The sequence below is a fragment of the Oculina patagonica genome, chromosome 2 (genome assembly GCF_052425735.1).
Source record: "Oculina patagonica isolate OP01 chromosome 2, crgOcupat, whole genome shotgun sequence".
NCBI lineage: Eukaryota > Metazoa > Cnidaria > Anthozoa > Scleractinia > Oculinidae > Oculina > Oculina patagonica.
The window spans coordinates 40,461,001-40,483,650 of NC_135759.1; the positions used below are offsets into that span (position 1 = coordinate 40,461,001).

Genomic DNA, 22,650 nt, shown 5'->3' on the forward strand with positions numbered 1-22,650 from the left:
GATTTTTTTTAAAAAAAAAAATACCCATTTGGCTGAGAATTTAGACATTTTTACTGTGAAACAAGTCAACGAAACAGGCCAATTTAAATTCGATTTTACCCGCTGGGACATTGCGAGGGGTACGTGCCTCAACGTTGGTTCGATTGTTGCAGTTGATTTATTCTTATTAACAAACCGAGATAAAAATGTAGTCGATATGAATTTATCGCTTGTTCTTTCTGATCAATATTTTTTCTTGCGGATTCTTTCAAGCAAAACGGGAGCAAACCACATCATCGACAATGTTCGACACAGTGGGAAATGCGCCATTGTCTATGCCGGTTTGCGGCTTTTTGTTGAACTTTCTAGTATTGAGAATTCAAATTTTATCGGTCATTGATCATAAATAAAAGTAAAAATTTTTCCAAATCAGGGCTAAAGTCGCAGATTTTTTTCCGCTTTTGTAAAACATGATTGAGTTTTCTGTTATTAGTGACTGAATAACAACTTTACGCAAAGGAAAAAATTTAAAAGGCAGCCAAATATTTCCCATTGTGATGTTTATTCGAATTCTCCTAACATTTGATGCGTGCGCCAGGCGGGTAACTCGTTAACTGCCCTGTGAATGCAAAACAGTTAATCCGCTTTTCAGCCATTATAAATACTATTCTTCGTGTTTTGGCTATGTTGGAAGCTTGGAGATTGCCTTATCAATACTTCAAGGTAAGTATCCTTTAACATGTTTGAGAGCAGGAGAAAATTACTTCGAGATAAACGCTATGTAAATATTGAACGCGAATGAAATCGACGCTTAGAATATACAAACGTGACGGGAGCTTGCTGGGCAAATAATTGAAAGCACATTTCATCTTGACAGCTGTGTCTTATAAGGACTGACATGTCTGAAATAACAGTCAAGGAAAATAAGAATTTCAATTTTTTTTCGTAATGGAAAAGAACGTGAATGTATTTGACATCTGAGGTAATATCGGAGTAGAATACAAAAGGACATCTTTGTGACGTGACATGTCTGTGTATTTCGTAAGGACACTTGTATTGCTTGCTGTTTTTAAACGTTCATAACCGGTTCATAATCTGTACCTATAGCCATTAAATGCTCCCATTTCTTGACTTACTCGTTGTTCAAATATTGTTCAGTTTCATTTAGGCTTGTAAACACTAAAAGCTAATGTTTACAAACCTGAAAATCTCATGTGATCGCAGAACACAATCGACATTATGAGTCGATCGACTTCCAATATTTCAAGCTGTTCGATTATCCCAATGCTAGCTCAGATATCAACCGTATATCAGTCTTATCGAACGTTTTAGTGAATCCAAGTTGTCTTTAAGCGTCTTGACCATTTGGCTAAGGTGTATAATTTGTTTATTAAACAGTTTAAGTTGCGGCATAAACTTCGCTGTCCAACTCCCGTTGATTTTGTTTGCTCAGCTAAGTATCGTTTAGGTACTTGTCAACAATCAAGAAGCGAAACCAACACAGCGGAGCTTTTGTTGCGTCATATAGGCACAATCGTACAGACTCGCTATCATTTGGGACGACAAAATGACTCTTTCATTTATTCAAATTAGTCATAACCTTTCCATCTTGCTGTAAAATGAATTATTTAGATGACAGAACGACATACTTTGTGGGTTTAAACTAGCGTAATAAAACTGATAAAGCACTTTGATGATGTTGGGACCACACGTCAAGAATTTGTATTAGCTCATGGTTTACAAGTTTCTCAAGTGTTCTGCCAACATCTCAAAGGTGTCAGTAGTGTAGAATAATATGGTAAAAAAGTAATTCTTAAAATGATGTGAATATTTACATCATGTTATTCACCTATCAATGTTAAACTGGAGGGGAGGGGAGGGGATGGGGGGGGGGGATATAGTAGGGGCATTTGAACTAAGCTGAGATGTTCTGTTCTAATGCCCCACCACAGGGCATTTGTGAATGGTCAAAAAAGTCACTACACTTCATTAAAATTTTGTTTGAAAGTCCACTAAAGTGGTCAAAAGTCCCTGCCACAAGCAGACAATTACCATCAAATCCCCTGTTGGGTGCAGATAGCTGCATTATACATAGCTAATCACAAATCCCTTTACCCAATCAGAGCCAAGTTGAATCACCCTATATTTTATTAAACTCCTAATTATAACTTAACATTCAGACTACTAGTAGTCCCTCATTTTCCCAGGGTTAGTCCGATGGGCAAGCTCTTCATGGAGGGTGATTTTTGCAAGTATCGGATGCTTGTCCACTCGATTAACCCTGAGAAAAATGGTCAACAGACTTGTGAAGTCTACATATCATTCAATCAAAAAAATTCTTGAATCTGATTGAGTGAGAGCAACCTTATCATGTCCTATCTCGTCTCTAAAGCCCACTTTTCTATGGTCAGCACCAAGAACCCAACTGTCTGACACCTGCAGACTGCAGACTTGAAGAATTTCACTCTGGTTAGCCTAAAAAACACTCCGGTTAGCCTGTTTGCGATTGGCTCTTAAAAACGGTAATGGTAACAGGATACGTCTGCAGTCTGCAAAATGTCAGACACCGCACGAAAGCAGACGCTGGCAAAGTCTGTTTTAAAAGCCCATGAAGCTAAGGTCACTGTGCCCAAACTCAGTCTACTCAGTTTATTCCACTCAAAGCTAATAGGCTGACAATTGATAGATGAACATTTCTACACATGCTCAAAAAAAAGGACTCAGCCAGAGTTCATGTTCAGAGCAGGATCTGGGGACGAGATAATAAGAGTTACAATAAATATTACAATAAGTGTTACAATAAATATTACGGGGCTCATAGTTAGAATGGATAGCCTGTCCTCATTGAAGTACCCATACAACCTATTACATCTGGTATTTAATCTGACATGCAAAGATTAAACTACATTGTATGTATTACACACAAAGTAACATTTAAATTGTTATTTTTAAAATAACAAAGTAGATATTGAAACTATAGTATTGTGTTCTAATATATGCCAATGATTAAACCCTTCAACCTCTTTGTGATGTCAAAAAGCACTTGCAAGTTATTAACTAAAGCAGAAAACAGCTCCACAACACTTTAAATAGCATTAGTGTATTGAAATAATCTTTATTCATTCAAGGCTGCAGAATTGTCATGAAGTTCCTGGATTGGAAATGATTTAAGTTGCTACAGTATACATCCTAAAAGACCTTTTGTTGACAAGCTGAAAGATAAAGGAGCTGACGAGGAATGAATGAACCAGCAAAACTTCACAGTGACTGATGTTCAAACTACACAAAGTAAAAAAGGTCATCAACACAGCCACTCACAATAACAGAGACTCACCTCAGGCAAGCGACACAACACCTCACAGGTCGGTTTATAATTTAGTATTGATCTATGCTAATTAGGGTCAGGGTTTTCATTTTCAGATATATACAGTACATTGTAATTTATGTGACATAGAGGAACTGAAACAGGTCTGTACATGTACATGTGTGTGTAGCTTAGAAAAAACTAAGCCAGCTCATAATAATCAATTAAGCCTCACTGGCCTTTTGTCTTCCTTTTCTTTGTTTTCTAGTGAAATTTGAGTCAGTGATGAGCTGTCTTTCAGCTAGTGAAATGGGAGGCGTGGTAGCCTAATAGTTAGTGCGCCGGACTCCGGATCGAGCGGTCCGGGTTTGAAACCTGGCCAGGATCACTGTGTTGTGTTCTTGGGCAAGACGCTTTACAATCATACTGCCTCTCTCCACCCAGGTGTATAAATGGGTACCGGAGACATAATGCCGGGGGGTACCCTGCGATGGACTAGCATTCCATTGGGCAATTCCAGAAAATATCCGTACACCACGACAGACGGCTTCAATATTTTAACCCCCCTTTCCTTCGGAAATTCCAAAATGCGTCACCCCCCCATGCCCTCAGAATTCCATAATCGTTAACCCCCCTCCCCCTCAGAATTTCCCTTTTTTCGTAAAACCCTTCGGAATTACCAAATGTGTTCACAAAATGCCCAACTTGGGTTATTGTACGTCAATCGGTTTCACATCACTCCACTTTTGTGGGAAAAAAAAGATTTCTGCTTACCCTTGTGCAACAGCTACAACCTACAGAAATTTTACATTACACCAAACTGCTACAGAACATTAAAATAAAAATATTGTGTGATATAAGTTTGTACACTCGGAAGATATTACGATCGAGGCGAGGGCGATCGCGTGCTCTGACACATCCGCCATACCGTAAAATTCCGGTTATAAGCCCCCCCCGCTTATAAGCCCCCCCGGTTATAGGCCCATCAACCTGGAAACAAAAAAATACATCCGGTTATAAGCTCCCCCGGATATAAGCCCCCCTCTACCGGATGACATTACTGAACAGGGCTAAGTGTTGCTTTTTTGTGCGTTTTTAACTTAAAAACGTATTTCGATCAACACTCCCGAGGCTCGTTTCGAAACGTTTTTTTTATTCCGTTTATAAGCCCTCCCGAATATAAGCCCCTCCGCTTATAAGCCCACACAAAAACCCTTACGAAGTTGTATAAGCCCAGGGCTTATAACCGGAATTCTACGGTATTGAATTTGAGCCTGCAGGGTCAGCAGTCGTGCCCAATCCTGTCGTGCCCAATCTCTTCAAATTACAAAATCAAGCAGGCGTTCCTAAATAAAGAAGCAAGGAACTGGTGCGAGTTTTCGCTGTCCAGCCGACGAGAGAGATGTTTACAGTACATACGCGAACAAAGATCTGTTCGTATTTTATTAATCTGATATTCATCATCAAGAAATTCATGACTTTGATGTACAACCCAAGTTTTATCGGCTTTCTTCAACACATGCCAGATCTATGGACGCTTCTCCTGTATCCTGCACTTTCGCGGTCGTCATCAGTGTCGCGTCGTTCGGTCGTGCTTCATTTACGAACTGGTAACGTTCACAAAATTAAAAGTTTTAAGCCTTCAGAATTCCAAATGTAAGTACCCCCCCCCATGCCTTCAGAATTCCAGTTCAAAGAACCCCCCCTTGCACTCGGAATTCCAGTTCAAAGAACCCCCCCCTTGCCCTCGGAATTCCAAAAAGCCGTCCGTCGTGGTGTATGGATATTTTCTGGAATTGCCCATTCAGGGGGGAATGGAAATATTCCTAGCTGCTTAATGCTACAGAAACCGGGATAAGCCCGACAGTATGGGCCGTTTGGCCCGAGGCTTCCCTTTAATTTATTCAGCTGGTATAAATTAGCTGGTAGTAGGCTCTTTGCTAAACTGCAAGCAGCCTCTCTTTTGCTTTAAATTCTGTGGGGATGAACACAAAAGCGAGCAAGCATGAGCAGCGAGTAGTGTGGGTGCCGGAAGAAAAGCGAAAAGAGAGACTGCCCTGGTTTAATTTCGCTCATATATCTCGCTCAGTCCCTTTTGCGTTCATACCACGGAATTTTAAGCAAAATCTTGAGAGACTGCTTGCAGTCTAGCTCTTAGCTACATCCCTGCTGAGAACCAGTGTAGAAATAAATAACAACTTTTTGAAAGCCTTGTTTAAGCCTTACTTGCTTACAAAATGAATGTAAACTATGCAATCTCCATCACTTTGCTTACAAGTGAATAATAATTATATTATTATACATGTTAAATGTAATATTTGTCAGACCTGGAAAACCAAGAGATCTTATCCTAACAAATATCTTGGAAGAGGGGAGTTCCGTTGATGAACCACGGAGCTTTGAACAAGATGAGCAGTACCTGGATGAGTGTCTAAAAGTGCTTGATGGAAATCCTGAAGAATTGCAGGTAAATAAATTTGTAAAACATTTGTTTGAGATTTGAGTTTTACAACACTTTGAAGACTCAGAGACTCAAGACCATAGGTGCAATGACCCTTAAAGTTCAATCCCAGCAATGGAAATGGAGATACAGAGTGTATCATCAGAGAGAGTCAAAATTAAACAGAATTCTTCTAGAATTATTTGAGAATCAGAGTCCTTATAGTCTCCCCAGTGTTACTCTTTCTCCAGGGAAAATGAAAATGTTTTAATTACAGAGTGCTCTCCTTTCAGCTCCGGCGACCCCAGACCTGACCTGTTGCCCCATTCAAGAATATATTCTACCACCTTATCCTAAAGTGTCAACCAATAAATGAAAACAAATTTACTAAACGACAACAAACCCTGATCCCATCCAATTATAGCCATGCACTATAAAAGGAGAACCAGTGGGTTGCAATCAACCAGTTTGCCTCTGCACACATTGCATGCCTACATTTATGTTGTATGGTTGATTTTTACAAATGATCATCCAAACGTTTACTGGTAGTGAACATCTATATCTTTAGTTCTGTGCTGATTCATCATCAAAATTAAACATGCCAATGTATCTAACAGTTACATGTAGTCAAGATGTTTTACAGTTACTGTAACTGAAGTCATTCTTGATCTGGTCACTAACCAACATACATGTACATTGTACTGTGTTTGAAAGGTTGAGGAGTGTGATATAGAGGAGTATGATTTTGATGACTACAATTCAGTTGCCAGTACAGCTTCTCTGCTCAACATTCATGCCGAGTTAGCACAAGAAGAGAACAATGCTGCAACAAGGAATCAATCCCAGCTGCCGCACACCTTACCAGCCAATCAGAACTCTACATTAAAGGCGTTTCAACCAAAAAGCACAGTAAAGAAAGAAACTGTCATAAATGGCACTCAATTGCCAAACAGTCCCTCCTTACCTCCACAGCTTAGGGAGCAATTGTTAAGAATTTCTAAAGTGGAAGCATCTATATCAAAAGTGAAAAATTGGGGTAAATATTCAAATGGCGCACTTAACACAGACGAGTGGAGAGAAATCTTCCTTGATGCTGCCCAAGCAGGAGATTTGAGAAGATTGGTAAGATTGTCTTTGAGTTGAAAATAAATTGATTGATTGACTGATTGACTGATTGATTTATTGATTGATTGATTGCAATTGAAGGGCTCGGTGCAAAAAGTTATGGGCGGTAGTGATTTTTGGCCGAAAATCCACATCGCCAAAACTACTCCAACTTTCACAAGTAGGTTTGTTTACATCCTTAAAACATTGTCCTGTTTTTATTTCCGCTGGGTTTTTCTGCGTTTTCAAGAAATAACCTATGCAAAAACCCGGTTTGTCCAGTCGGCATGTTTTGGAGTTCCTTTGTTACAATTAAACAAAGGAATTCCTAAAGACGCTGACTGGAAAAACCAAGTTATTTGCATATGTTATTTCTCAGAAAGGAATCACAAGCCAGCGAAAATAATTATAGTCACATGATTAACACATGTGAACAAACCTGCACGCAAAATTTGGAGTTTCCTTCGCAATGTTCATTCTTTGCCGGAATCACTAACGCCCTTTTTGCACCGAACCCTTCAACTGGTTGATTGCAATTGGTTGTTTGCATGTGACTAAATAAGTGACTGACTGTCCAGTTAATTATTGATTGACCAATTGCAAGTGACCGAACTACCACTGACTGACTGACTGATTGATTGATTGATTGATCGATCGATCGATCGATCGATCGATCGATCGATCGATTGATGGATGGATCGATGGATGGATCAGTGGATCAATTGATTATGAAACTGATTGACTACTGACATTGGCCAGAAAACTATATATTTATGAAGTGGCTTGAGTTTAAAGGAGTGTTGAATGGTACTATGTAGTACATGTGGGTTAAAATTTTATGAGCATTAATTGCAATTTTACTTGTCTCAATCAGTGTTAGAGTCTCACAACTTCCAGCACATTTTCTTGGAAGAAAAGCTCAAATTGGAATGTTTGAACAGAAGAGCTGCAGTCTAGTATAATTTAAATATTTGGGTATGTCTTTGAACCCACTACACCACACAGTCATGTATTTTACTTAATTCCAAAGTACAATTTCATTTTTTATCCAACAGCAAGAGGCTTATAGCAAGTTAGGAGGAACAAGTGAAATAGTGATCAGAATAACAGACTCCAGTGCTAACACAGCACTGCATAAGGCTGCCCAGGCTGGTAACCTCCAATGCCTTCGGTGGCTTGTAGAACGACTGCCAAATGACTGTTTGAGGAATATTATAAACCAGGATCATCATACACCACTAGCTGTAGCAATTAAGGTATGAGCTTTGTGTGAGTCTTGCGGAACCTAAATCAGGGTTCAGAAGGATAGGATCCCAGGTTGTGGAGGGTATTGAGGACTGAAAGTTAATGTGACTGAATGAAGCCATACTAACAGTAATTTAATAATGTGTTCCAAAACATATTCATTCCCCAAATATTTGTACCATTTAAATGGTAAAACAGATATGTACACATGTAAAGTTTGCATCAGACCATACTGGTGCAGCTTATTGCAGTTTCTGTAACATTAAGCCACTACATGTAGGAGTATTTTTACTCCTTTCTGGATGGGATGCTTTTTCTTTCTTTTCAGGATTACTCCTTGGCAAATTAAATCTAGCGGTACCCATTTACACGTATACACCTGGGAAGAGAACCCACTGAGAGTAAAGTGTCTTGCCCAAGAACACAACCCAATGGCACCTGCCAGGGCTCAAACATGGGTCCAGTGCACCATCCATTAGGCCCAACCTCGTTCCTAGGAATTTCCGAGGGAAAAGCCCCAGGAACGAGGTTGCATTAGGCCATGCTGAATGGTGCAGCACCTCACCTCGATCCCACACCTCTAAAACACCTAGTATCAAAAAGGTTGTCCAAAACACAAATTTATTGACATCAAATTTGTTTTGAGTTTTGCAGTCAGGGGTTTTGGTTTTACAATGTCATAATCACTGACTTTTGCTTGAATCTCTTGTATTTAGTATGGAAATGTCCAATGTGTACAGTGGCTCCTGGACCATACATCTGCCACCGAGGAAATGTCAAACAATGCTGGTAGATTTGCACTGATTCAACTGACAATCCAAAATGGAAAAGATGACTGTCTAAAGTGCCTGTTATCTTACATCAGTGCTAAATACTTGGAACTTGGTAACTACAATGCATTACAATAATTTTCAAGCTACATGTACAGTGTAGTTTGCAAAACTATTTTGCCCCCAATCAAACATTTAAATTAAAGAATTTCTGTAGTTCTCCAACAGCAGCCCGTTCTCTCCCAAATTGTTTTGACAAGAATAGAATACTACATGAATATATGCAGCTATATGTAACCTAAGTAATGAACTCGTAAATTGATTTCAATTTATTAATTACAAGTCACGCAATCTTCAACGTTATGGTCACGCTTTAAAAATTAACTTTTCAATTAAGTAATCAATCAATGCTTATTCACCTTAGAAAAATCGATTAATACCATTTTGAACAGGTTATGAGTAATACTTCATCATTATGCTCATTTAGAAAGCAGCTAGCTTATTTATTTCAAGGTATGTACCAAAGATGATCGACATTCACTGGCACGTTCATAACACTACTAAAACACTATAAAAAGAGCAAAATAACTTTTCAAATCTAGAAAAATAGCTTAGCTGCAAAAGGAAGCTTTTATGACGTGATTCTTACCTATCTGAGCCTACAAATTCCACTCTAAGCACGACTATATTTTGCTGTACTCGCTTGTAGATGTCGCAGACTCGGCTGGCGTGACACTCGCTCATGTTGCGGCCAGGGAAGGTCACATGACTTGTCTCCAGACCCTTGTGGATCACAATATTGACGTCACAACTGAAGACAAAGATGGCCGCTCCCCCGCAGATTACGCTTACGCAGCCGGTCAAACCGGTTGTGCCCGTTATTTGGTGATGGAAGAATCGTGTTGGCTGCTTTCCCAAAGAGTAGCGAAGTTACATAGGGAACTCAAAGATTGTAAAGAGGAAAATAAAGATCTCAAACAAAGGCTAGAGGCAAGTTGTTATAGGTTGGCCACTCCAATTTACGTTTCAAAATACTTTATGATCTTTATGTTGACTGAATATTTCTCTGACAGATCCTTGAAAGTCGAGCGAGATCTGGGATGCCAGACAGACCAGAAGCTGTGGGTGGAGACCAGGTAAACTAACAGATTGTTTTAAAGGGACTATGTCACGGAGATTTCGCAGATTTATGGTCTAAACTGTTTTAAAACTAGTAATACGTAACTCGCAGGGCCTCGCGAAGCTCTGGAGTGGATTATTTGAAGTTGAACATTGTACATATTCAATTTTCCACAGTAGGCAGGAAGATATATTTGTTAAAAATTAGTAACGGGCATGGCCGCGACACCCTCGTTCCCAGGGTCTACTCCGCTTTGAAGATGGCGGCTCTTTCAGGTTCGTAAAGAGGTATAAAGCGTTGGGAAGCGCAGGCTATTTTCAAAATCATCGACAAATTATTGGATAGTCGCATTTTGGACATTTATTTGAGGGCATTAAAAAAAAAGAAGAACGAACGGCAGGAGGATTCGAACCCTCCGCCCGCGCGCCCCTGATGGCGATGAAAGGTTTATAGCCTGAATAGGCGTTGAGGGAGTATTATGTGGAAATCAGTGTTATTTTAATCCGAAAAGAAAAACGATAAAAATGAAAGGCTCAGGATTCGAACCCACAAAAAAATAAGGAAAAAAAAAAAACCCCTAGCCGGATTCGAACCCGCGCCCTCAGTCCCGAAGATCTGATTTCAAGTTCGACGCCTTACCATTAGGCCACCAGCACGCGGCGGCCGTGTGACGTCATTTCCGCCACACACCAAGCTCACAAATAAATATATATATAATATATATATAAATACAAATATTAAGATAGAGAGTAAATGTAACTCAAGTTTCACGCACTAAGCGATCATCAGACTGATTGTTAGAGTGAAAAAACTTCAGTTATAAACTTAAAATTTCAAATTTAAGAACGGTTGGAATGGCGCCTCCTCTGATTGGATGCTGTAAAGAACTTGTTCTCATGACGACATTTAGTGACCAGCTCAGATTTCTTGTTGAGGAGCGAAACATCGCGAGCGGATAAGATGCAGAGCTTTTCAGACAGACATAGATTGCAGTGGGAAGGGTTGCCTCTGTATGCGTTTGCTCTCTTGATGATGCGCCAATTAATTTGATAGTCGGTGTTGCTGTCTTTCAAGTGCCAGATGTGTTTTGAAAGTACTGTAGCGTGCGAATGTTTTCGGTCTCTGAAAGAGAGTTTGTGGTTGTTGTATCTTGTTTTGAATTCGTGTTCTGTCATTCCAATGTAAGTGTTTGTGTTTCCGGTTGTTGTTGTTACAGTGGCTTCGTAGATTACGTTACGTGAAAGACACGCACCATCGAGATGGAGAAACTGCAGTTTGATTACTCTATGAAGAACATCCCGATTCCTCCAAAGGACACATACAAGATCAGCCTGCTTGAAAAAGTGGAAAGTGTCATAAAAAGGATGCGATGGAAGGCACTCTTCTTTCTTAATCCAAAGTCCGACCAGCAGCAACCTAGCAAATTCAACTTAAAGTCAAGAAATTGTCCGCCGCAAATTGACGAGTTGAAGCCGTTTGAAGATGACATGTTCCAACTAGTAGAAAACGTGAAATTTAAACAAGTTAGAAGCAAATTTCAAGACAAGCTGAGACGCGATGTTAAGAAGGTCAACTCCTCCAAAAAGATCCTAGTATTTGCGGATAAAACAAGAAACGTCTATGAGCTCGACAAGAACCAGTACGATAAGCTGTTAAGAGAAAACATCACCAAGACATACAGAAAAGCAGATGGGCCAATCGAGGAAGAAATCAACCAAGAGCTAGAACACATCACCGCCAAGATTGAGGTACGTGACAGGGTTGAGAATATGGCACACAGACAAGCGTTTATCTCCCTAAAAGACCATAAGGAGAACTTTGAAAACAACCCAAAGTGCAGATTAATAAACCCCGCAAAGAACAACCTTGGGCTGATAAGCAAGCAGATATTAGACAAGATTAACACCGCAATTAGATCCAAAACAAATTCTAATCAGTGGAGAAATACAGCGTCAGTGGTTGATTGGTTTTCAAACGTCAGAGAAAAGAGTAAGCATTCATTCCTCGTTTTTGACATCGTCGATTTCTATCCATCCATATCAAAAGAGCTACTGAAATTGTCACTGGCATACGCCAAACAGCACACCACCATTTCAGAGGAAGATGTCGAAATCATCATGCACTCCAGAAAGACACTGCTGTTTGATAAGGATGAACCCTGGGTCAAGAGAGGTGATTCCCCTATGTTTGACGTCGCAATGGGTTGCTATGATGGAGCCGAGGTCTGCGAGCTAGTTGGTCTTTACATCCTGCACAAACTGACTTCGGCGTTCCCAGACGGTGATATCGGATTGTACAGAGATGATGGACTAGCCATTTTTAAGAGCATGACCGCAAGATCTGGTGACAAAGTTAGGAAGAAATTTTCTGAGATTCTTGGGAATCTCGGTCTGAAAATTACGGTGCAGAGCAACTTGAAAGTGGTCAATTACCTAGACGTCACACTCAACCTCACAACCGGAAAATATTACCCGTACAGAAAACCTGACAACAACCCCCTGTACATCAACGCTGATTCCAACCACCCTCCATCCGCCATTAGGCAAATTCCTGCGTCTATTAGCACAAGAATATCAGGATTATCTTGCGACGCAGAAGAGTTCAGCAAAACCTCCCAGCTTTACAACGATGGCCTAAAATCCAGCGGTTACAAGGAGACAATTCAATTTGACAGAAATCAAAACCAAAGAAACCAAAGAAAGAGGTCAAGAAATATAATCTGGTTTAATCCGCCATTTAGCCAAAGTGTTCAGACAAACATCGCAAAATCCTTCCTAAACCTGGTTGATAAACATTTTCCAAAAACAAGCAAACTCCGCAAAATCTTCAATAGAAACAGTCTCAAAGTCAGCTACAGCTGCACTACCAACATGGCAAATATTATCAAGAGCCACAATCAGAGAATCCTTACTGAAAGCGATGGTGTTAGTAGCGAAAAAAAATGCAATTGCAGAAACAAAGACCTTTGCCCTCTCGATGGTGCGTGTCTTTCACGTAACGTAATCTACGAAGCCACTGTAACAACAACAACCGGAAACACAAACACTTACATTGGAATGACAGAACACGAATTCAAAACAAGATACAACAACCACAAACTCTCTTTCAGAGACCGAAAACATTCGCACGCTACAGTACTTTCAAAACACATCTGGCACTTGAAAGACAGCAACACCGACTATCAAATTAATTGGCGCATCATCAAGAGAGCAAACGCATACAGAGGCAACCCTTCCCACTGCAATCTATGTCTGTCTGAAAAGCTCTGCATCTTATCCGCTCGCGATGTTTCGCTCCTCAACAAGAAATCTGAGCTGGTCACTAAATGTCGTCATGAGAACAAGTTCTTTACAGCATCCAATCAGAGGAGGCGCCATTCCAACCGTTCTTAAATTTGAAATTTTAAGTTTATAACTGAAGTTTTTTCACTCTAACAATCAGTCTGATGATCGCTTAGTGCGTGAAACTCGAGTTACATTTACTCTCTATCTTAATATTTGTATTTAGCTCTGCATATTCATGCATAGAGCACTCTTAGGATAAGTGAAGCAATCTAGTCATTGTTTATTCGTTTATAATATATATATATATATATATATATATATATATATATGACCGTAAACTCCACACGAGATTTCATCCCGCCTGAGCCCTTTGAGGGACAAAATTATACACCCCGCTACGCTCGGCCTTCGGCCTCCCTTCGCGAGGAATTAGTGGAAGGCAACTAAACCCATAAAAATCTTTGAACAACTAAGGGAAGATATAACCTTAATTTGCGGGAAGAAATCAAGCTACAGCTATAACTATCGCAACCTCGTTCCCAGGGCTTTTCCCTTGCGATTTTTTGAAGACGCGCGGAAACAATTTGAAAACGTTAGCCTTACGTTTTCAAGTTGCAATCCGTTTCCATCCGAGCCATCCGCAGCTAAAGATGCTAGTAAACAGTTTCAGTGCTCTATTATAGCAATTTTTAATAAAAATGGACTATTATTTTTAGGTTTCCTGCGACACAAATATCCATTTTCGCGGTTCAAAAATCTGGTAAAATCCGTGACATAGTCCCTTTAAAGTGATAAAGAGCAGGAGACCCTGTGTTTGGGGGGGGGGGGGGGGGTAATATATGAGCAATACGGTTAAGAGCCGATGGATGGGGCCGGGTTCTCAGTTTCACCCTCAAGGACTTGATGGTTTTCCTTTTTTCCACTTGTTTTAGAACGCAAATGCAATCTAATGATAATCAAATGTAATCTAATGTTTTAGAACGCAAATGTAATCTAATGACACTGTTTCGTGTTTTTTTTTTCCTTTTGCTGTGATTTTTTTCTCAGAGCGATACAAGTACTGGCGCCACGAAAACCACGGACGACAGACTGGGCACTAAACTAACGGACAGCCCACATAGCGATAGAAGTCGGGCCAGCGGTTCTCCCGATGGAGAAAGCCCAAAGGGGTTTGGACAAGAAAGGTGAGCGAAAAGCTGCAAGGGTTGTGGCCAATACATTTGTTAAAAGACTAATTTTGTTCCAATCCAAAAAATAGCTCATCAATGCTGGGGCTTAATTTCCGAGCGGCTAGGAGTATTGCTACTCCTTCTGGATGTGATGCGAGTCCATCGTAAATTAACTCTCGGCATTTTGTCAAGTTTATCTTGGCCAACAATTCGTTGGTACCCATTTAGAATCAAAGATAGAGAGAAACACTATCGGGGTCAAGTGTCCTGCTCAAGAGCCCCCTGGTGGCGGGGGGGGGGGGGGAGTACCCAAAAACGTTTTATCCGCCCCGAGCTCTAACCCCTTACCCATTTATATACCATTTCTACAGAAATTGTACCCCTTTCGTATTCCTTTTACTGAAAAAAGGCACCCGTTTCATATACCTAACAAACATGGCATTGGCTCAGAACACGACGTTTTCTTGTCATTTTCATGTAGCACTTAGTAAATGAAAATAATACAGCCATAAATTGGATCTGTTCGAAATATTTTTCTTTAAGGCCCTTTTAAAAACCTAAATGACGGATTTCCATACCCTTTCGTATACCTAAACTTGTGAAAAACCTACCCTTTTAAGGCCTACTCTAGGACCCAAAGTCGCCGTAACTTTGGGCGACTTAAGGCGACTTTAGGCGATTTTAGCTCATTTTGTCCAAAATTACGGGCGATTTGGGGCGATTTAAGGCGATTTTGGGCGACTTTGGGCGATTTTGAGCGACTTTAGGCAATTTTAGGTGACCGACCTAAGTACAGTTGTTGTATACATGTACATGGGAATCATCCTGGTACACCATAAAGCATTGTTACAGAAAATATCTATACTTAGAGCGACTTTGGGCGACTTTAGGCGATTTTGGGCGACTTTGGGCGATTTTGGGTCCCAGAGTAGGCCTCTTTTATATACCTGAAGCCTGAAAAAGGTACCCCTTTCGGGCGGAGCCTCTCCGTATAGGCCATTATAGGGAGTACCCCCCGGGCCAAGAGCTCCTGTCTCGATATCCGACCTCTAGAGCCGGAGTCCAGCGTGCTTCCAATTAGGTCACCACGTCTTATGGTAACCCTAATCAAGAGCAATTTGCTCTCCGAGCGTTTTCTGCAAAATAAGGAGACTTAACAAAGGAGTCGACGTTTGATTGTATTTTGATCTGGATGGGCCGGGTGTTGATTTTTTCCTAGATTTCAACAAGGCTAAGAGACATAGCAGGATCTTTGGAAATCCTAAACAAGTTTCGAAAATAGTACTCGACAAATATTGTTGTATTACTGTTTAAAGAATCGGCTTTTGATCAACAGAACTGCCTATCAGTATCACATCAACGGATCTGATCACAGCCCTGAACACAGACCGCTGCACAACCGAAGGCTCAACACTAACGGGATAACAGTAGTGAACAAAGAGAGCGAGGTGAAAAGCGCGCGTCAGTTTGAAGCATTAAAGCAACAGAGGAGACTGGGCGCCAGAGGTAGTATAGACTCCGGTGGCTCGGGTGTCTCATCGCCAATGTCTTGGTCGGATACAGGAGGAGAAAACTCGGCTACGCAACAAGTTATGGCGTAAGTATGAAACTGAGAAAAACGCAGTTAGTTTAGATTTAGAAAAAATATGTTTTCCAGCGCTTTAATGATTCAGGATTCGGCAACATGGAGCGACCAAGTGAATAAGGTTCTTGTTCTGCCTGGTGCTGGTGGATAGTGTTATCCAGCCTTTGAACAACTAGGGTAAATAATAAAGATGGTAAATTTTAAGCTCGGTGATAAATAATGAAGATGAATTTTTCAACAATGACACGAGCATGGGACAAAGAAAAATTCTGAGTCCCCGACGGAAATCCCAACCGGTGTCTGGGAGGTCATGGGTTCGATTCCCGTCGGGGACTCAGAATTTTTCTTTGTCCCATGCTCGTGTCATTGTTGAAAAATTCATCTTCATTAGGGTAAATTATGTTTCCACGAAAAAATCACATCGTTAAAATGGCGCGCTGCGATGCATTTTAGCTGCCACAACACAAATCACGGTAACCATTGACTTGTGACACAACACCCTTCATGAAACGTTCCTCACAACGCTTTTACAGTCAAGCAGCTGATAAAGTTCCACATTGTGAAATGGCATTTATTGCCTTTGTTAACTTTCACAAGGTGCGTTGATGTTTTTATAGTGATAATCTGTTTCTTCGTGTTATTTCTGAGCCTGTTTTGAGTGAAATCCTTTTGGCGTGGCGTGCGTACCGTTCCCATGTACATGTAGCTTGTAGTATCTAACATCACCTGACCTATTGCAGGAAACAAATAGCCGCCAACACGCGCAGACTTGTGATGTCCAAGCATGCGCAAAAGGTAGAGGAGTCACCGCTGATCAAGACTAAACTGACGCCTGTCAGAGTAGATGGTCTTTCTGTAGATGAGCCGAGAATAAAAGGTATTTCCTTTCCAATATATTCCATATATTAGGGGCAAAAAGTATTCCAGAAATCTTAAAACAGGTTTTCAAAGGCTTTGGAAAAAAGGGGCGTCGGATGCCCCCTGTTTCGATTTCTGTTTTTTCACTCGATCTCCGTCCCTGTTTGCTTGCATTTTCGAGACAAAGTTTTATAATTTGTGCATAGTAGTAGCAGTAGCAGCAACATTAATTTATGCACAATTAAAAATTACAGCAGAGCTGATGCGGTCGTGTTATGAGTTTCTGAGTCTAACAGTGCAGTAGTCATTTTTTTTTTGCGTTTTCTCGAGCTTTCATTTTGTTCACAATCTTTGTGCCGGGTCCAAACGTTTATTGTTTTTTTATTTTTTGCTTTGTGTCAGTAGGCCCCAGTCTCAAAACCCTTCGAGTCGACTCGTACCATTCTGCATCGTCATCCCGTTCCCATTCCCCTGCTCGGACAGACTCGACATCAGGGAGCCGACCGACCTCTGGAACTCCGAGAGAAGACTTGAATGAAATAAATAAAATTAAAATAAATAACGCTCGAGACGAGAAAAGAACTGTAGGGGAGGATAGAGCAGGCACACCTTCGAGGTTACGATCACATGCAAACAGACGGAAAAAGACATCATTTAGTTCTGATAGCACGCTCAGTTCAGACAGTGACATTGAACGCAGTGGTCAGCGCACCAGTGGTCCGCGACATCGCCGAGGACACACATCTTCAAGTCGAACGAAGGAGCACAACATAAATACAACGGGTTCTCGACAAATACTGCACAGACAATCTCCTACTGGGGGAAATAGAACAAAGAAAACTGTTTCATGGAATGAATCGCCGAGAGAGACTAATACGACAAATGAAAATAGACAAATTCCTAATGAGAGACCCCGCATACCTCCAAAACCGCCGGCGCGGACAACGTCACGTGGCTCTGGTGTTGCTGGATATGTACAAGTGAATAGAAATACGGCCTCGCGAAATGGAATCCACAGGAATGTAGAAAGGGGTGTCGTCCCGTCTGTTGAAGTCCAAAAACCCGTAAATCCAATCGCGGTAAGTTTATGACAAGTTGTTTTTATGAATAACCAGGGAGAAGGCATTCCGCAGGGTTGCCACAGGTCATGTCATGAAATGGTCAGGGAAATATAAAATTCTTCAAGGTCAGGGAATTTTATTTAAGTCAGGGAAAATTGACATATTGAAGAAAAGTCAGGGAAAACTGAAATTATGTCACCGCTGATGTACTACCATTGAAGTCTGGAAGAAATATTTCAGGTCATTATGATCTCAGCGAAAATTTTTCTTTTTGAAGTGAAAGTTGGCGAATGCCAAATTTGAGAAAGAGAAATTTGATTTTTATCAGGGAAAAGTCGGAATTTTGAAAACTGGTGTCTGTGGCAACCATGGTGGATCTTTTGTGTCGTAGCTTTAAGGTAAAATGTTAAAATTGGGCTAAAAATATTGCCATGACCATTGTGGATAGAGACGGACTTGGTGATGTCAGGAGCATGCATATTCGCTCGTTCAATAGACCATATTCGTATTCTCGGTATTGGACTGGAACTAGCTTGAAATGGAGGCTCATGCGGGGGAATATCATTTAAAACAGCTTCATGTCATTTGCATTTGAAAAGATTACCCGCATTAGCCTCCATTGCAAGCTAGTTCCAGTCCAATACCGAGAATACGAAAAAGGCCTATTGACCATTTTCGTATTCTCGGTATTGCTCTGGAACGTACTAGCTTGCAATTGAGGCTAATGCGGGTAATTTTTTCAAATGCAAATGACATGACGCTCTTTTTAATTATATTCCTCCGCGTTAGCCTCCATTGCAAGCTAGTTCCGTTACAATACCGAGAATACGAAAATGGTCTATTCTTAAGCTTCACTCGCTTGCGAGACGTCTGATATTTGAACCGAGAGTGAATTCCATACTGATGACGTAACTGTACAGAGATCCGTGTCTGAAGCCTCATTGTGTCAATATTCGCACACAACACTTACTGATTAACTGTATTTTTTTTTTCTCAAACAGGAACAGCCAGGGACTGGCGTGTTATCATACTCGTTAGATGGATATCAACAGGACGATAGGCCATGGTAAATTCAGCTAGATTTCTCCTTAATATCAACTCACACCGCTTATTTAATATAAGTCAAATCACTGTCATATAATTAACACAAAATAATTTTAACAGGGATGGCAGACATGCAACTATATATTTATTCGTTTACTCGGTTCACGTCATGAAAAGATTGATCAACGTTTAAATCGGACCCGAGTCGTTTCGCAGGCGATCTTTTATTTATGAAGAACGATTGCAAGGCTGCTTCAACAGATTGGTACTGTATTTAAATTCCAATACCGTAAAATTCCGGTTATAAGCCCCCCGCTTATAAGCCCCTCCGGTTATAGGCCCATCTGCTCGAAAACAAAAAAATACATCCGATTATAAGTCCCCCGGATATAAGCCCCCTCTACCGGATGGCAGTACTGAATAGGGCTAAATGTTGCTTTATTATGCGTTTTTAACTTAAAAAGGTATTTCGATCAACACTCCCGTGGCTCTTTTCGAACCATTTTTTTCATTCCGCTTATAAGCCCTCCCGGATATAAGCCCCTCCGTTTAAAAGCCCACCCAAAACCCCTTACGAAGTAGTATAAGCCCAGGGCTTATAACCGGAATTTACGGTATTTCGGAAGGCACGGCCTTCCTTCTTCAGGGTCTTACAGAGAATGACTCTAAGGTTGAACGTTGAACGTAATTAATACCTACGGGAGCTGAACTTAACCGCTCCAAATAACGTGAAGCGAACTTGTAAGACGTTCAGTTATGAATCCAACTCTAGATTTTGGGAGAACAAAAAATTAAGATTTAGATTCTTATTTTATTGTGCGTTTCCGCGCGCTTGAGGAATGTATGATAATAAGATTCGACCCAAAAATTCCATATTGATGACGTAGCTATAAGTGTTGGCTCTCTGATTGGTTGTCACTGAGTGTTAAATTTTTGCGTGCGAGTAACAACCAATCGGAGATCACTTCATGGTTGTCTGTAGAGCTTCGTCGTCAATATGAAAATTCTGGGGTGAAATCTTAGAAATTCTCGTGGGAGAAGAATCAACGAGGTTGTTCTTTTGTTGGGATTTTATGGGCTGAAATCTTACTGTGTTTTTTTTTTCTTTTTTTTTTATTACTGTTTTCTGTTTCCATAGGTATGAAACAGATGACTTTGAGTGAAGGTGCGCTAATAGGCCATTTCCGAGTTACCCTTTGCCTCCGTGTCAAAACAAGTCTTCGTGCGAAACCATTCAAATGAAAAGAGTTTGATTTATATGAAAATGAAACTGTAGGTGAACCTTATTTTCGCACGTAGACTAGTTTTGAAACTGAGGCAAAGGGTAATTTGGAAATGGCCTATTATATTCAAGAATTGGTAGACTGGGTCGAGAAGCTCTTCGCTATTTCGTCGTCTTGGAGCCTTCGCTTCAGCTGGTCAGCGTCGGGTGTTGAGAAAAGGCTTTGAAAAGGACAACACTCTAAAGGTCTCCGCACACGTGGGCACAAGACGCAGGGACATGTCACAGCAACATGTAGCAGCGACAAAATCTTGTGTTGTTCACACTGCAGGGACATGAAGCAGGGACGTGTAGCTGGGACATGTAGCAGCAACAAAATCAAAATGTGTACACACACAAGTAACTTTAGCGGGGACATGCCCCAGGGACATGTCGCAGCGACACGTCCCCTCGTGTGTGCGGATAAATTTTGGCACGTGCAACACGAACTTTGAAGCTGTTTTGTCCCTGCGACATGTTGCACAAAGTTCAACAAGTTAAATTCCGTGCAACATGTCGCAGGGACAAAACAGCTTCAAAGTTCGTGTTGTGCGTGCCAAAAATAATCAGCACACACGAGGGGACGTGTCGCTGCGACATGTCCCTGGAACATGTCCCCGCTACATTTTCTTGCGTGTGTACACATTGTGATTTTGTTTCTGCTACATGTCCCCGATTCAAGTCCCCTCAGTGTGAACAACACATGATTTTCTCGCTGCTACATGTCGCTGCGACGTGTCCCTGCGTCTTGTCCCCACGTGTGCGGATACCTTAAGAAAGGCAAAACCACAGCGACAAATGGACAAGGAGTGCCGGACCTTGTGTAGACCTGGATCGGTAAAATACAAAAGATTAACGGCGAACTGTTTCTTTCGGCGAGGAGACGAAAAAACAGAAACGAGATATTAAACAAACAGTTGGGGCTACAGATTATAGTTTAGTCGATATTTTGGTTTGAAAAAACAAACATTCTACGGGGGCAAGAAATGAATAGAATGGAACTTTTACGTTGGAATTCATTTTTCTTCTCCAGCCCTCGTGAAAGGTTTGTTTTTTTATACCGCAATCTCGGACAAATTTGTTTCTATCTCGTTTATGATTTTTTTCTCCCTGTCGTATGAAATGGCCAAGCGTTCATTGCAAAGTATCTTTGAAAACAGGTTTTCCCACAGACTGCTCGTCTAAGAATATATGTAAAAAATTGGAGAACTGTTTTAAGACTATAATATTACCACTTGTAAATATAACAGTTTTATTAACTTATTACAAGAGTTCTAAAATTTTTATTGTAAATAAAAGGAAAATTTTTTAATGATACGCATTTTTGACTTTTTAGTGAAGTTTTTATAATCCATTTAACGGGCAGCGCAGTATCTAATAGACTTATTTCCAGTTTATCGCCGGTTTAACAAAGCATGTTCCTTCTTAATCCACAATATTTTATTTCCCAAAGCTGTAAGCTTAGAACTCGATTAGTTAGAAGTTATTATTATCTCTCGTTCACGCAATGGATGTTCCATAGGTTTGAGGGAAAGAAAGAAAGGAAAGGAGAAAGAAAGAAAGGCTCGGAATGTTAGTAATGTTCTAATACTGGGTGACCGGGTGTTTTGACGGACGGGGGAATTCGAAGGAGACGACAGTTATGTAGCTCTCCCAACCTGTGCTTTGACAAATATACAGAAATGAAACGTAATATTAAACGCTTAAAATTTGTTAAACTATCAATAAACAGCAGAGCAAACCGTCTCTCTTAAACTCCCAATGTCTGGTATATTTCATCACTGCAATGTAGTTCTTGTAGCATCACTAAACGAAAAGTACGGCTTAAGCTTATTTTGTTACCGCCGGTGAAAGGTGTAGCAAGCTGCCAATTTTGCACCCTCTAAGATACGTTGCACAGTGGTTTCGGTCAGAAATAGCATATGCCTCTCAATTCTCGATATTTATGGTCTGAAATGGGGTGAGAGGTTAGAGTGGTGGTAGCACATACCAATCAAAATTTTTGAGGGGTAGGGCCGCCGGATTGTAAACTTCTGTAAACCTCATGATCAGTTGCTCTTGGTTTTTGATTCCTTTGCATCAAAGCTTCCTTGCACAGCAAAGCTTTGGTAACTTAAAAAAGTGCGTCAAAGGGCCGTTGACGTTTATCCAAAGTTTTATGGTGCAGATTTAAGATGGCGTGTGTTTTCCCCACAAATTAAATGACAGAAACATTTACTGTATGTTTGGGTTTGAAAACACCTTTTACGCCACATTGATGGATTTGTCAACCAATGTTAAAATTGTAGTGAATTTTTCAGTTCTGAGAGGGAGTTAACGTTACTAAAACAGTGCAAGAAAGTTTCATTGTTTAAAGTCACCGCAAATAAAAAAATCCTTGGTCTCCATAACTTTATGTCACTGATGATTTCAAAACATGATGTGTA

General features: G+C 40.6%; 1 protein-coding gene across 3 annotated transcripts; it reads left to right on the plus strand.

The window, feature by feature from the left end:
• The first annotated feature begins 593 nt into the window (after positions 1–593).
• Positions 594–21,970, plus strand: LOC144641257 (uncharacterized). 3 transcript variants are annotated; one of them, XM_078500293.1, is made up of 14 exons: positions 594–702; positions 3,108–3,341; positions 5,609–5,750; positions 6,438–6,845; positions 7,883–8,083; positions 8,789–8,957; positions 9,552–9,832; positions 9,916–9,978; positions 14,294–14,430; positions 15,752–16,012; positions 16,741–16,877; positions 17,261–17,937; positions 18,921–18,985; positions 20,102–21,970. In XM_078500293.1, exons 2-14 carry the CDS (start codon positions 3,250–3,252, stop codon positions 20,124–20,126), a joined length of 2,658 nt encoding a protein of 885 aa, XP_078356419.1. In that variant the 5' UTR covers positions 594–702; positions 3,108–3,249; the 3' UTR covers positions 20,127–21,970. The 3 variants fall into 3 exon arrangements, with proteins under 3 accessions (XP_078356419.1, XP_078356429.1, XP_078356425.1); XM_078500303.1 differs by having other exon boundaries at positions 17,264–17,937; XM_078500299.1 differs by having other exon boundaries at positions 609–702; positions 3,192–3,341.
• The last annotated feature ends 680 nt before the right edge of the window (positions 21,971–22,650 follow it).

What these genes read in the sequence shown, in the direction of transcription:
- LOC144641257 (XM_078500293.1), top strand. Translation starts at nt 3,250, where the DNA reads ATGTTCAAACTACACAAAGTAAAAAAGGTCATCAACACAGCCACTCAC. An exon ending in TGCTAAATACTTGGAACTTG is followed by an intron (nt 8,958 to 9,551) that starts GTAACTACAATG and finishes ACTCGCTTGTAG; the next exon opens with ATGTCGCAGACTCGGCTGGC. An exon ending in AACCCGTAAATCCAATCGCG is followed by an intron (nt 17,938 to 18,920) that starts GTAAGTTTATGA and finishes TTTCTCAAACAG; the next exon opens with GAACAGCCAGGGACTGGCGT.